This window comes from Poecile atricapillus, chromosome 5 (genome assembly GCF_030490865.1).
Source record: "Poecile atricapillus isolate bPoeAtr1 chromosome 5, bPoeAtr1.hap1, whole genome shotgun sequence".
NCBI classification, from domain to species: Eukaryota; Metazoa; Chordata; class Aves; order Passeriformes; family Paridae; genus Poecile; species Poecile atricapillus.
The window spans coordinates 28,250,556-28,265,551 of record NC_081253.1 but is presented as its reverse complement, the minus strand read 5'-3'; the positions used below and the strand labels follow the sequence as shown (position 1 = coordinate 28,265,551).

Here is a 14,996-nt window from a genome sequence, read left to right as displayed (position 1 = left end):
GGTTTTTGGGTTTTGTTGTTTTGGGTTTTGTTGTTTTGGGTTTTTTTATGTAACCCATTGCTGCTAGGAAACAGCTCTGAGTTACTGCATTCTGTAGGGCCTGACACTGAACCCCATCTGTGTGTCGGCTGGCTTTGAGGCTTCAGACTTTCATAGGATGAAGAGACAGATATTTTCTTCTTTGAAAAACAATTCCTGTGCTCAGTAGATATATGTTGTGTTCTTATTACAGCTAGTCATGCATTCACACTGCCTACACCCTGTGGGCTGAGGCAAAACCCTTGGACACCACCTATGTCACATCATGCTGGCAGAGAAACCGGTGCACATCATCACATTTAAATTACGCATCCAAAAATAATCTTAGTTGATTTACCCAGAAAAATAAAAAGCATTTTTAGTTATTTACCACTAAGTAATGACATACACATAAGATGTAAATGGTTCAGCAGGGCTGATGATTCACTGGCTTCAGGGGGGGAAATAAAGGTCTGTTCTTTGTCCCAGCAGGAGAAATAGAAATCATAAAAACATAAAGACATGTTCACAAAGATGTGTGAAAATGATTTTGTAAACAAGTTTTAGAACAGATACTCCAGAAACTCTTAGGAGCTGACCCAGTGATGGCTAAGCATTTACAGGCCCTGCAGGGAATGTTAGTTTTGCCAACAGACCCACAGCACTAACACTAGGGCAACATTTGCAACAGATTCCCCAGGGTAGCCAGAGGAGAGGCTGGTGGTAATAAAATTACATAGAGAATGTGTCATTTAGGAGAAGGAAATTCTCCATGTTATGAGGTCAGAGGAAGTCTATTGCTTTCTGGGGACAGACAGAAAAAAGAAACACTTCATTAGGTGAGTTCTATACTCAAGTCACAAATCCCTTTACTAACACAAATGTGCAGAATCCTGTCATCCACCGCTTAAGGCCTCCTGAGCTCTGTGTTCAGCAATTGTGCCGGTGTAATTAGGAGGAATGAGGGCAAACAAATTTAAGGGGATGGGTGCACATTGCCTTCTTTGTTTCCTCCCAGGGCACAGTGCTGCATGTGCAAGTGCTCACTTTTGGCCGTGCAAATGCACACTGGCACTCAAAGGAATAACTCAGCAAGAATTCAGTTTGATTTCTCAAAATGCACCTCTTGAGCAGCCAAGGGATGAGCAGCAGCTGCCGGCCGAGTTCCCAGCAGGTGGCACCAGCCCTTGCTGAACGCTGCTCACCGGAGCGCTTCCTTACCGAGCGGCACATCGCAAGGAGCTGCTGATGGTAGAAGCTTTACTCCAGAGATCATTTCATTAGAACTCTACAGAGCTCTTGAGAGGAAGGTTCTAAACGTAGTCTTAATGGATATTTACTCGAAGTGCACTTCACTCACATTTGAAAGCTTTCAAATTCATGACAGTGGTGAATTTCCTTTACTGAGGAGCTCAAATACTCAACCCGTCTGTGCATTGCTTTCCCTTCTGCTCAAGGTACATGTTCTCTTTTGTGTCTCATTCCTGAGTGTAGGATTTTTTTGCCGTTTTTCCTGGTTGGGCTTTTTGTATATGTGGTTTTTTGTTTGTTTTTAACACATATTAGACTAATTTTGCTTCACTGCAAATTTAAAGAATAATTTAATTGCACGCCTGGGAATGTTTTTTAGTCTGAGAAGCAAAAAGCACCATGGACCAGAAAAATCTGCAATGAATCTTCCTACTGGTTTCACATGGAAGGCACTCAATACTACAGTGATGGAGGTGATGAAAAAGCAAATTAAAAGGGGGCAAGGGGGGGGGAAGACAATTTGAATTTATATGACAGTAAGAAAGGTGTGTATTAAAATAACATCTCCTATTCAACAAATTTACCCAATTTACTCAACGGATTTATTCAACAGATTTGTATCTTAAGTCAGAGCTGCTAACAAAAATACAGCTTTGTTACCATTCACTTTTCTCAGTACTGAAGAACCTTTACAGTTCAGTTGTGACAACTAGAAACTTATGTCACTATAACCACATTTTTAAATAAATGCAAAACTTTGCTATAGTGATGGTGTACCAGACATAGTCACACCTTGTTCACATCAGATCCCAAGATATGTTAGAAATAACTACAGGGAAAGTTCTTGAACAACACAGCTCAGTTTTGTGGTAGCACTAATATTGATTTCAATTAATTAAACCATCAGTATTTATCATGGGGAGAAATGTGCTGAGTTCTGATGCAAAGTTTAAGCAGACAGGAAGTATTTTTAGTATTCAGTGTGGATCAATGGCAAGCATTTCCTTCAGTACTGCAGACAAAATTGATAAGTCTATTTGACCTGATGTTTCTAGGTTGCACTTGCATGATCACACACAGGGAATAAACTGATACTACAGAATATATATGCATTTTTGCAAGATTGAAAGATAAGCAGAAAGACAATTAAGTCTGGTCCTGAATTAATTATCTACGTGGTATTAATTTTCCTTCCCACTAGAGGCCACTGCTAACCTGTACCGAGCCCCTCCTGGGGCAGCAGAGGAGACACATTCCCTATGGCACCTCTGCATATTTAACTGACAGGTGCATGTCAAATAATAACCTTCAAATAAATGACAAAGTCTACATTTCTCAGCTAATTTTGCATGTTACATAATTAACACCCCACACAGGAGGAAACGAGCAGGCTGCCAGCAAGTGCAAGTTCACAGGCTGGCTCAGGAGGAGGAGGAAGCCCGAAAGAGGGGGGTGAATTTCTGTGGTGTTACCACTGCAAATGGCTGCAAGTTCTGAACACCAGAATAATTTCATTGCCAATCAGAGCCCACATCTATTTTTCAACCTTTCTTCCAAAGGAGAAGCAGTGAGGCAAGTGTTCCCTCCTCCCCTGATGATTTGGTTGAAGAACCAGCAAGAGAAGGTGTCATGAGGGAAACATCACACCTCCTGAAGAGCAGGCAACAGAGAGAAGCAAGCAGGTAAAGAGCTGAGCAGTAGTGGTGTTGCAAAAATATGGGATTCTGTATGAGGGAGGACTGAACCACAAGGATAGAGGAAAAAAAGATGAATGAAAGGGAAGAAAAAGGGTTTAAATGTGCAACATCAGCAAACAAGTATCACTCCTCAGGACATGTGAGAATTTTCTTCCCTTTAGAAGAAATGTGCATAGCAGCAGCAGGTAAGTGAAGGTACCTGCTTAGGTGTGGGAGGCTTTATACCACAAGGGTAGCATAAGATCACACTCACCTGAGGCATGGAGGGGGGTCCTTTTGGTGACATTGTCCTTAACGGTGACAGAAGCACCCTGGCTGATGAGCGCTTCCACACATTCTGCATGTCCTCTAAACGCAGCCAAGTCCAGAGCAGTGCGTCCCTTCTCATCCCTAATATCCAGATCTACCAGAGATTGGAGAAGCACCTCCAGAGCTTGATGATGACCATTATAGGCCTAGAATTAATTATGAAATGTGTATCGTAAAGAACACAACTCCTGTCTTTCAAAGACCTTTCCCATAAACAGTGAATAAAATCCATTCCTTTCAAAATCTCCTAAACACAACAGAAACCAGTTTTCTTGATTCCTTATGATTCTCTTCAACCTGAAAGAATTTTTCCAAATTACATGGTACCCAAGAAATTAAAAAATTCCTAGTGTTTAGGAAAAGAAATTATGATTCTTGATTTGCTCTAACCTTCTAGTACAACTTAAAGTGGTGAAAATTCAGGCAATAACTTGCCAAGCCAGCACAGGTGAATCAGCAATGAATTTTTCACATGCTACAGTATCTGACAGGGAAACATTTGCTTCAAAACCTAGATTCACTAGAGAGATCCATGAATTACCACCTAACTGGTGCTGAATTCAACACATGTGCCGGTCTCCAACTAAACAAAAGCGATTCTCAAACCAGATTTTTGTGCAAATACAAACACAAACTTGACCTGTTGTTTACAGCTGATGCTTCATGGAGAATTCATGCCAGCAGGATCATTTGGTAGAACAACTACAGTGGACACACAGATGCATTTCCAGACCACAGCCACACTGGAGCCAACAGCACAAACACAGGTGGCATTGCAGAAACCCAGTGGACAGTGCCAGAAACTGGAAATGTTTTGTTCAGCTTAGTAGAGCCTCCCCTCCTCTCCTCATTGACGTACTCAGAGCATCCTTTATTATTTACACACAGTTGTATAGTTACTATTAGCAGAGTTGAAGCTGTGAACTCTCCATGCCTGAAGACATTCAAAATGTGATGGTGCACAGCCCTGAAAAAATCTGCTCTAGCTGATTCTGCTTTTACCACGGAGGTGGGACTCAATCTCCAGAGGTCCATGTCAACCTCAGCCATTCTGTGATTCTGACAAAGGAAACTGGGAATAGAAATCTTGAGCTCTTGGGACAGGGGAGCAATTGTTATCTCTGAGGCCACCTCTGCTGGATCCTGTGTGATTGATATGCCAGTCTCTGTAGCATTCTCTGCTGCACTTTAAATGCTTTCCCACACCTTGCTGTGTACCAAACAGTTTTTTTACACTGCACCTCTCCACCAGAACATCAGAGAATCTCAATCCATTATCAAAGATCCTAGGCTCAAGCTTTGGCCTCATATCTTTAAACTAGTTCTAAATACAAGTATGAATTTCCATTTAATTTCACCTCAGTGTCTGCGTCATCTTCTTACCCAAATGTTAGAGTCAGGAAGAGCCAAGAGCTTCAACTGCCTAAAACTTAATTAATGATTCCAGCCCAGAACCTGGCTTTGTTACATCTAGGCCTGCATCCCTCCCCGCCTTTATCAAAACAAGCCTACAGTTAAACTTGCTTCAAAGGCAGAGATTAAGGAACTACTCTAGGAGATGCTGCTCAAACATTTTACACGTCTCATACTTACAGCTAAATGCAAAGGACTTTTTGTAGCTGCAGAATCAGATTCCTCAAACATATTGTTTGTTTTTTCCAGAAGCTGGGAAGAAAAAAAAATAAAGTCTTATGACATTTTAACATGAGACAGGTTAAACTTTCATGGACTATAAATCTATAAATCTATAAATCAGCAAAATTGTATTTTGGCCACAGTAATTATTGAAGGATTGCATAGTATTTTCAAGTTTTTCTGCAGAGGGTAAAGCTATAAAACCAGTTTAAAGGCTTGTAATGAACATCCTTACCCTGATTAATTAGTTTCCATGAAATCCTGGAGCCTGCTTGGGTGAGAAAGGAGCCCTTAAAACAATGGATTTGTGGAATAGAGCCCTCAGTAAATTTACATTGGAGAAAGCTCAGTTTCATGATTACACAGCATATGCAAGCCATGTCTGATACAGTGTTTTGGGTAATTCTCACACATAATTAGCACTGGGAATAATTATAACTGAGCTATGAATCATTGATAAATTATAAAATTGACTGAAAGAACAATCTGCTCCTACAATGACAGTCTTCCAAAATGCAACATGTCCCTGAACTCTTACAAGCATCCAGTAATTCTAGTAACAAATTTGTATAATTATCTTTATTTTATGGCTTAAAACCAAGGACATTTTGATCCCTCTAGAAGGAGGAGCTATGGAAAAGCACCACTCCACAATAGGACAGGAACCCTGACAATTTATCCAGCTGAGGTGGCAAAGAAAATCATACACAGCATCAACAATGCTTTTGACAGTTCAACATTTGTTGAGTGGCACTGCTCATGTGCTCAGCCTTTTGCTTAATAATTACTCAGAGTTGGCCTCCAAAAGCCTTTTGGGACTGGAAATTAGCATTTTACAGAAAATCAGTAATGGGGGACTGTATAAAAGAAAGAAAAGCATGACAGTCAACTAAAACAGACTTGTAATGTTTCTAAGGCCATGAGTAAATTTTTCAGTCTTTTTCAAGGTTTTTCCCTTGCTTGGTTGTCTGGTTTGTTTTGTTTTGTTTTAATAATAAAGAATTAATTAAAAGATGAAAAAAATAAGAAAGGAAGTAAGTTTTTTTGATAATCTGGACAATTTTAGGCATGCCAACATGGAAAAATCTCCAAAGAGACCATGAAAGGCTACAGGGGGGCTTGCCTGTGCTGCAAGATGATGGCATATTCCTAAACACTGATGTAGGCCTGAACTTCTGGTGTAACAACTTAGTCTGCAATAGATCTGTATCAATGATAAATTGATCCAAAAATCAAACTGGAATACAAATTAGCCTTAATAATGCAATAGGTGTTACAAATCTCTTATTCAACAAGGATGCTATTCTGAATCCTATGGAAAAGCTAGAAAATTAAGCAGTGATTTAATTTCCTTGTGTATTTTGTGCCTAGCAATATGTCAAGACTATGTGTTGATAAAGATACCAATCATAAGCAAGTAGATGTGTGTATTAACAGGTAATGCAAATTTTGACACTTCCTTACAGCTAAGGGGAAGAAAAAAAAAATCAAGCCTCCCACCAAGTTTCTTGGTAGGTTTGGGGCAGAGTTAAGAAACACATTTGGTGTTGCCATGTGGAACCACCTCCAGTTAAAATAATGTTCTTCTCTTATATAAGAGAGCTGTGAACAGGATGAAGCAGTAGCCAGCTCTGAGTATACAAATACATCTGATTTTCTCCAGTGAGTAAACAAGCTAAAAAAATCCCACCAAACAAACCCAAGCACTAAGCCTGTTCTCTTGCCTACCTGGTACTGGCCTTTAGTCTGTGTCCTTGAGGCCAGCAGGGCAGACTAATTTAATAATTTTTAATTACATTTATCATCACATGTTGAAATTTCAGGATCAAAATCATAACAAGTAAATATTTCCCTTCACCTGTCAGAAGGCTCCAAAAGTCTCCTGGAACAAGGCACATAATTGCCTTTCGAATAGATGAAAAAAAAACCACACAGAAAATTGACAAAATTAAGGCTGTAAAGGCACAAATTGTGGGATTGGAGAGCCCCTCACAAAAGGCATCTCCATGGCTTAGAGTCAAAGCAGCTTAGGCTAGTGCAGACCAGGCTTAATGAGCTTATTAGTCATAAGGCTGAATATCTCCATCATAAAGTCAAGCGCAAACACGAATTTGATGGCAAACCTGGCAGCTCTCAGAAACAGAGCCATACGCTGCAAGAGGAGAAATTATAAAGGAGAACAAGAAGAGGAAGATAAAAGACACAGCACTAATAACTTTTTAGCATTCCTTGTCGAGCATTGTGTTCTAACAATTAAGTCACTTGGATGATAAACATAATGTACAAAGAGATAAAAAATACTAAGTCACCAAGAAATTCTCCAGTTTTGCCAGTGTTTCTATGGTTCTGTGGATGCATTTATAGTAAATTACATATACTCACTATAATAACACATAGAACAGTGTGTCCTTGGGGGACTCTATTTCCATTATACTTGGAAGAAGCTATGCATAGTTGCATCTCTTTTTAAAAAGGTAAATTTATCATTCTGAATCATTTGTCCTGGCAGCCATGGGAGCTTAAATTCCACAGAGCTCACAGAGCAATCTCAGCGTGTCTGCTGTGCTGCAATCCATACCTGCCTGTGAAGCTGCATTTCACCAAAGACAGACAAATAAGCATTAATTAACAACAGTTTACGGTTACTGGTGGCTGACTGGAGAATGTCCCAGCTTATTGCATTTCTTATTTTTTGAGACTATAGAAGTTTGCCTTGTAGCAGATTGCATTTCTCTGTATCGACTGCCGCAGATTTTAGGTGGGTGTCAGAACTGTGCAAAGACCCTGCATGTGAAACTGAGGGGCACTCTTCCCTGTGGGCAGGTCAGAACCTTTGTAAAGGCAAGGGGACCCTTCTTCTCTGCCTCTTGAGAATTCCCAGCATGACCCTTTCACTTCCCATGACAGCACCGTTTAATACTGTAAGTATTAAATTAATAGTGTAAGTATTAAATAATTATTTTATGAAGTCTTCTTCAGACTCAGAAACAGGAATGTGAGTGCTTTGGAAGATGCACACTAAGATCAAACATCAATTATTCAGTTCTAGTCTTACAAACTAACAGCACTAGAATATTGCTATTATAAACTTTTTCCCAATTCAGCATGAAGATGAATAACTTTTACAGTTCTCACCATTTCACTTGTGCAGCAAAGGTATTTAGAGGCATAAGAGGATTTACTGCTTGATTTCATTCTGTGGTTATAATAAATGACTATATAGCAGGATACAGTGTGGGTTCCCCCCTTCATTTTTGGGGCATTCAGATATGCCAGTTAATGAGTCAGGATACTTCCTGTGATTGCCCTCATAGACTATAATATATTCTAAAATTCTAAAATTCAGCTCTGGTAAAAAAAAAAAAAAAGGAATAAAAAAAGCAAAAAAAAAAAAAAAAAAGCAGCTTCATGGAGCATGTCAGTAATCTAAAATTACCATTAAGCAGAAAAAGAGATAATACTTTCATCATGCATAAAAGGTTTAAGCTATGCTTTTCAAAGCAGAAGTCAAAAGAAACTTCAGACCATAGACAGTGAAACGATGGGCACTATCTCAAACCCTAGACAAGAACAGAACGTGTGATCCTGTCCAAGCCATCATGCACAGGCACCTCCAGGCACAGCCATTTCAGTGCACTCCCAATAGTTATGTCCCAGGTTTGTGCTGCCTGGCACTGAAGTTAAAGGGACTTTTCTTTGAGAGTTTTTCTGTTTTATCAAGGCAGCTTTGACATTCCAACACACACACTGCCAGTACTGCTGGTGAACCCCTGCAGTTTGGTGCTACTCATGCTAACTGTAAAATAGCAAAGCATTAGATTGGCTGTGTATATTCTAAAAATGGCCTTTACTCTGAAAAGTTATTCATCTAACAGTGTTCAGAAATGTCCACACACATGAAGAGCTGATCAAAAGGTAATAAAGCCAAAAGGAATAGTTGGACACTGCTCTTACGCAACAATTATGCAGCGATGCTGCTGATCACTTACAAGGTCATTCAGAAGTGGCAATTAGTCACGATTTTTAATGTCACTTTCAGAACTGAATACAAATATATGAGCTAGGTGTCACTTTGCATCTCATATTTCCTGATAAATTGCAACAGATAATCGTCTCTGCTCTGGGAAAACATGCCACCAGCAGCTTCTTTTAAATAAAGGCCTTTCCAGCAAGTAGCCAGCACAAGATTGAAAACCCTCATCAGTCGTTTCTGATGATATAGAAAACAGCAGTAAAATGAACCTCTGAACTACTTTATCTCAATCAGGGAAGTACATTTTGAAATCTCAAAATTATTCCTGATTGATGAAAAATTCAAAGGTGAAGTGGCACAAATATATCCTCAGGGGAACAAGCAATCCTGTAAGCTCTCTCCATAGTTATGATCAAATTATTTTAATTTGACCAGGTTAAAACCAATACCCCTCTTAACCTAGTGCTGAAGCTTTACTAAGATTGGGCTTTAAAAATCTGATTCATCAATACTGCCATCAGTTTCACTTACATGCACAGATAGGGGTGAAGTTAAATTAAGCAAGAAGTATTTTCACAGGAGGCTGGCTGAGCCTGAAGAGATACGTTAGTGCCTCTGTTCAGCTCCTCCAGTACAAAGTTTAAGTATCCAATACCCACCAGAACAGTCACCACCATGCAAACAGGACACTTACCTGGCATATAAGAGAACAATATTCAGGTCTTTAAATGTAACTAAATCTGCAACTCAAGCAGGCCTCCATGCCCCAGGCTGTTCTCAGCCTGGGCACTGATCTGTCGGAGCTCTTCCACTCCATACAAAATCATTTCATGTTAAGCCATAGGAGTGCCATACTCAGTGGGTCATAGACACAGGTGATTGTCACCCAGTGGGTATTTAAACAATGCAGAACAGCTCCAAATGAGAGTGAGGGATCACCCCCAGTACCAGTCTGAATAATATGTTGGTTACTCCTAGGGATGTAGAAGTCCAATTCCTTTGTCAGTCAGAGCAGAGATTTGAACCTGGGACTTTCACACTCAAATCACACATATCACGTTTCTTTGTGGTGAAAAAATTCTACCTCAGAGGTTCTGTAAAACCTCACGCTTTGCTTTAAGGCCTCTCTTAGCCAAATAAACTTTTGCAAATCATACATGTATGGAAAAGGTATAGGAAAGCTTATATTTAGAGAAATTATTATCCTTAGAAGTTTCTTGAGGACTTGTGAAATACAGTGACAGTCAATTTTTAAAATGTTCATTTCAGTGTTATTTTTGCTACTCTCCTCTCATTTGAGCCTCCACTCTGAAACACACCAAATACTTTTTAAATTCAAGCCCACCTGAAGCCACATAATTTACATTTCTTCTCCAAAACACTTTAAAATTGGCCACAAACTTCCAGAGAACAGACAAGTGTGGTTCCATTTCACATTACCAAATGCAAAGTTACTTCAACATCCAGGGAAGTGTCATGCCAGCCAGGTACGTGCACTGGACTCACAGCTCCTAAGACTGACTGAGGAGAAGCAACAGCCTTGAGCAAAGCTGGAGCCTGCAAGCAGCAGGGAGAAGGAATTCCAATGGAAGCAGAAGCAGCACACATGCAATTGCTTCAAGTACATGGCATGCTGGTTATGAGCTGTGACTCTTCTTCCTCAGGCTTCACCAGAGTGATTACAAGGATTTGCAAAATACTAGGAAGTTTAAATAAAAATACACAACATGCAATCACTTTTCATTTACTCACTATATCCAATGGAGTTTTGCTTCCAATCTAATTAAAAATGTCAATTAGAATTAGAATAATTAAAGACAGAAACACTCAAGTGTAATTGTAATCTGAAAATGTTTCTTGGTTTATTTTTCGTGAACAGTAACTGCATTGCACGCAGTGCCTGAACAGAATCACGGACCTGACCCCATGTGCCCCATCCCTACACTGTGCACACCCAGAGGAAATACTCCTGGAGCAATGGCACCACAGCCACTGCAGAGAGATATTGGTTACCTTACTTCATCAGGAAGGAAGGAAGAGAGGAGAATAATGATAATGTTTAAGATCAACATCCTCAATTGACAAAACAGAGATCAACAGATACATAACACACACACACACACTGTGGAATGCTTTGCTTAATGAAGTGAGATTGCTTTGTAAACCTACAAAGACCAATGAACCAATGACAGTTTCTGTTTGAAAGTCTGCTCATGCAGGCAAGCATCTTGTCTTGGATAAGTAAACCTGACTGCACCCCTAAAATCCCAGTGACCACAGCTCTTTCTGAGAGCCTAATACTCTAATGCAATATACCATGATCAAATGTCTTTTTCTCTGGATTCAGTAGATTTTAGGGAGCCAGATATTCTTCACACATAACATTTAAACACCACACACACAGATGCACAGAAAGGTAGTTAAGACAACAGCAGAAGTCCGTGATCCCTTTCCTAACTGAAGGAAAAATGACTCCTGAAGTTCTGCAGTGGCCTTGTTGTTCTCTGTCAGAAGAAAGCAGATATAAGTGTCTTGCTTCTCCACCCCAGGAAAATTAAAATACAGACTAAAAAAGACAAGAGAGACAGAAAATAAACCCCAGAGATGCTAAGCAATACTTTATCCTACAAGGCAAAGTGCCAGCAGAGTGCCAGGGCAAATGGTAAATTCCTGCCCTCATCGATTTCCACAGCAGTATTAGCTTTTCAGAAAACATTTTTAGAATGCAAATTGTCTAGTTTCCAAAACATAAAATCTAAGCCAAATTGCACTTCTATAAACTAATTTGTATCAGTGTACCTAGCATATCTGGTCTCCTACTGATAATTTAAACAGAAACAGTGGGTACACATTGCACAAATGCTGACATCAAAACTCAAACAATTAAATCAGTCTACCATGATTTGGGGGATTCTGCAACTGATAGACAAATTAGATGTCTTAAAGTTATTTTTGAACAATAAGCTCCCAAGTTCTTCTCCTTTTTAGAACCACTTAAGTTAATGACTTTGTGCTTCTCTGCTCCATGTGGGAAAAGCTCTCAAAGACACAGGTACAAAGTAATTGATCACACAAGACACTGCTGCCTCAGCCTCAGACAAAATGCTCCCTTTAAGAAAGAGGGTGTTGGTTGTGGAGACAGACAGGCAATTATGAAGGAGAAAACCCAGGTTATATCCCCCAGATAAAGAGATCTGAGTCAGAAGCAGGCCTAGGGGCTGCCACTGGACAAACATCTGAGCCAAATCCCCATGTGTAAAAAAGATCTTTAACACCTATCCCAGCCACTGCTGTGATTCACTCATCAGTAATTACCAGTGTCCTGCTCTCAGATGGATGAATGAACACATTTGTGTTGATAGGAAACAGGTAATTAGCAGCAGCCACATCCAAGATTTATAGAGTCTGTGATTTCAATTTTTCCACAGGTTAAGGAACCAAGTGTTTGAAGGCATGGCTTATCTGCCTTGCAGTGCACAGCTGCTCTGATCAAAGGTATTCCCCAGCCTCTCCATTCCCAGAGTGGCCTTGTGCTGGCCAGACACCTTCCTCTGCCCCTTCTCCCCAGCACACACAAAGGGATTTGCCTTTTCTTCTGGGCACAGCTTTTGGTTAAACCATTCTCTCCTCCCATCCTCAAATGATTTAGCCTCTGTGACAATTCGATTTCTATCAGTCAAAGAGGGAATTACATTTGCTGATGGATTAAAGAGAAGAGCAGATTAAAAGAAAAAGTATCCATCAATTCTTAAGGTCAGAGAATAGATTTCACTACAGAAGACAGGCATTTAATTCTGTTTGGCCTAGCATTGCACAGAAACCTATTTTTATCAGCACAAAGTGCTTGACTGTGTCTCCAGATAGAACTTTAATGTGAAATTACAATTTAAATTCCCCTCTCTTCACACCAATAAAGATCTTGTGATAAGAGATAATTTCAATGTGAAAAATCCACAATATTTTCCTTTTTTTCAGAGGAGTTTGGTGATGTGATCAGCTCTAAAATACCAGGTAGCAGTCATGACTGGTATCACTGACTACCAACAGCGAAGTCAGCCCCAGCCTAAACAAACCTAAGGTCATCTCTAGGAGCAGGAAGGCAGGTGGGAGTTTCAGTGGCTTGCAAGCACACATGCCCACCATTCAGCCTTCATGAATGGCTCCCTACAGATGGAGAAGCAGCTCAGGATTTGGCTTCCACTCTTCAATATTCAGCAACATCACATCATTCACTGCAGGGCAGCTGCCCCACTAATATTGCAGACAGCCTAAAGGTCCTCCAGGAAAAAAGCTTTGCTTGTTGAGCTCTGTGGTTAAATACACATAAACATAAATTTTGTTTGGGTCAAATATATGACCTTTTTGTTCTTAATCCTTATTTCTCCTAATACCTCCCCACAAAGAAATGTAGCTAAGTTCCAGCCAAGCTATTGGGCTTACAGTAAACACAAAAGTCAAAGAATGAAAATATGTTTCCATAGATAAACCAGCCTTTCCCTAAACTGCATTCAAATGTGTAAATATTTTATAATGCTGAGAAACTGTGGTGCTTATAGCACAAGCCAAATTGCCCAGTGAAAGAAACTCCACTAGAGACTACATCTTTTTCTTAGGACTTACTTTTTAAAGGAACATTTATTTAGAAATAAACTCTTTTAGATAGCTGCTAAAAAAAAAACAGGGGAGGAAGGCAAATAAAAAAATAATCTAACAAAGTCTTTTATAAACTTGACATATTCTGGAATACCAAAATAATTCCCAGTCATTTTGCTGAAGTTTAGTGTTGTGCATGTAGAGAAATACTAGTAATTATTATTCATAGAAAAACAAGATTATTGTTGCACCCACCTTGACTTAGTTTTGACCAGAACTAAAGGTCCATATTTCATGTGAACTCTTTCCTCTAACAAATTTTAGGCCCATAAAGAGCTGTCTTGTTCTAGGCAAAATAATTCCTAGATATTTTCATGTATCAGCTACCAATAATAAACAAAAAATATTTACCCAGGGGATAAAATAGTAAAAGAACAGCTCATATGGCACTGAAAAATAATGGTTTGTTTACATAATCCCACCTGACTTTGCTTGCAGTCCTTTGCCATCCTGAACCCCAGCATTGCAAAGAAATCAGTGTAATGGTGGTGCCTGTATCAGCTAGTTAGAGCTATCAAATGTAAAGTTGCTAAACTAAGAACTCAGTAAGTCATGACAAAAAAACTGAGTCAGCTTCTTCTGACAGTGGGTGCAAGGGTGACAGATCCTGGTCCTACTGTTGGACAAGCAGAAATGCTTTCTACACGTTTAGCCTTTGTATTCCAGAGAGAAAATGGCATGCCTGCTACCCTCCAAACACCAATGGAAAAATTCTGCTCCTCTCAAAACTTTCAGGCTGGCACCCTAGTGCACACCAGTGGTCCTGCATGCCGAGGGCTAAGATCCATGAAGGCAGAACAGAACACAGAACAGCTGTGTGACTCTAACTCTGTAACGATGCTTGGCTTGCAGCTACAGTCACAAATACAGGAAGACTGACAGGGAAAAACATGGAGTTTTTCTTTCCAGATATAGAACTCTCGCTGCACAGCTGTCTCAGGCCCACAGTTTGCATTTTACCCCTCCAGATTAAAAGAAAACCCAACACCTCTGACATGTACTGCATTCCCAGCTCTTCCTTTTGTCTGCCCAGCCTGAGCAACGCCAGGATTTGACAGCAGGTCATTGCCTGCAAGTGATATGGCAGAAAATGTACCCAGCAACAAGTACAGGCAAAGAGAGGGGACCTTGCTCTGTATCCAATCCATGCCTCACAGCACACAGGGACTGCAGAAGGAGAATTCCCAGTGAAGATGCTCCCCCTCCATCCCCACAGGCAGAGTCACCCGAGATCAGTGCTAGGAGAAGGCAAGGCCAAACTCACTGCCAGGAGCAACAAAGGAGCAGTGCTATTTTAAGTGTCCTAAATATACATGCTTGCAGGTGGGAGCTAAAAAGGCTTAACACCCCACCTGAAATTCTGCCCCAGGCCTGCCCTGGCAGAGTTACTGCCCCAGGTTTCCAAGCTGCTGGAACCAGCTGCAGGCCAGCTGCAGCATTTTCCTGTTGTGGCCCATGTG

At 40.2% G+C, this 14,996-nt stretch overlaps 1 protein-coding gene across 4 annotated transcripts in view; it reads right to left on the bottom strand.

Annotated features, from left to right (window-relative positions):
• The window catches only part of ANKRD44 (ankyrin repeat domain 44), a 131,497-nt gene that overhangs the window by 15,946 nt on the left and 100,555 nt on the right, over nucleotides 1–14,996 (bottom strand). For all 4 annotated transcript variants that reach the window (XM_058839942.1, XM_058839941.1, XM_058839944.1 and 1 more), the window contains exons 17-18: nucleotides 4,869–4,940; nucleotides 3,220–3,421 (exon numbers count right to left, since the gene is read on the bottom strand). In XM_058839942.1, the coding sequence (XP_058695925.1) occupies nucleotides 3,220–3,421; nucleotides 4,869–4,940 (274 nt within the window). The remainder of the gene's footprint in view (nucleotides 1–3,219; nucleotides 3,422–4,868; nucleotides 4,941–14,996) is intronic.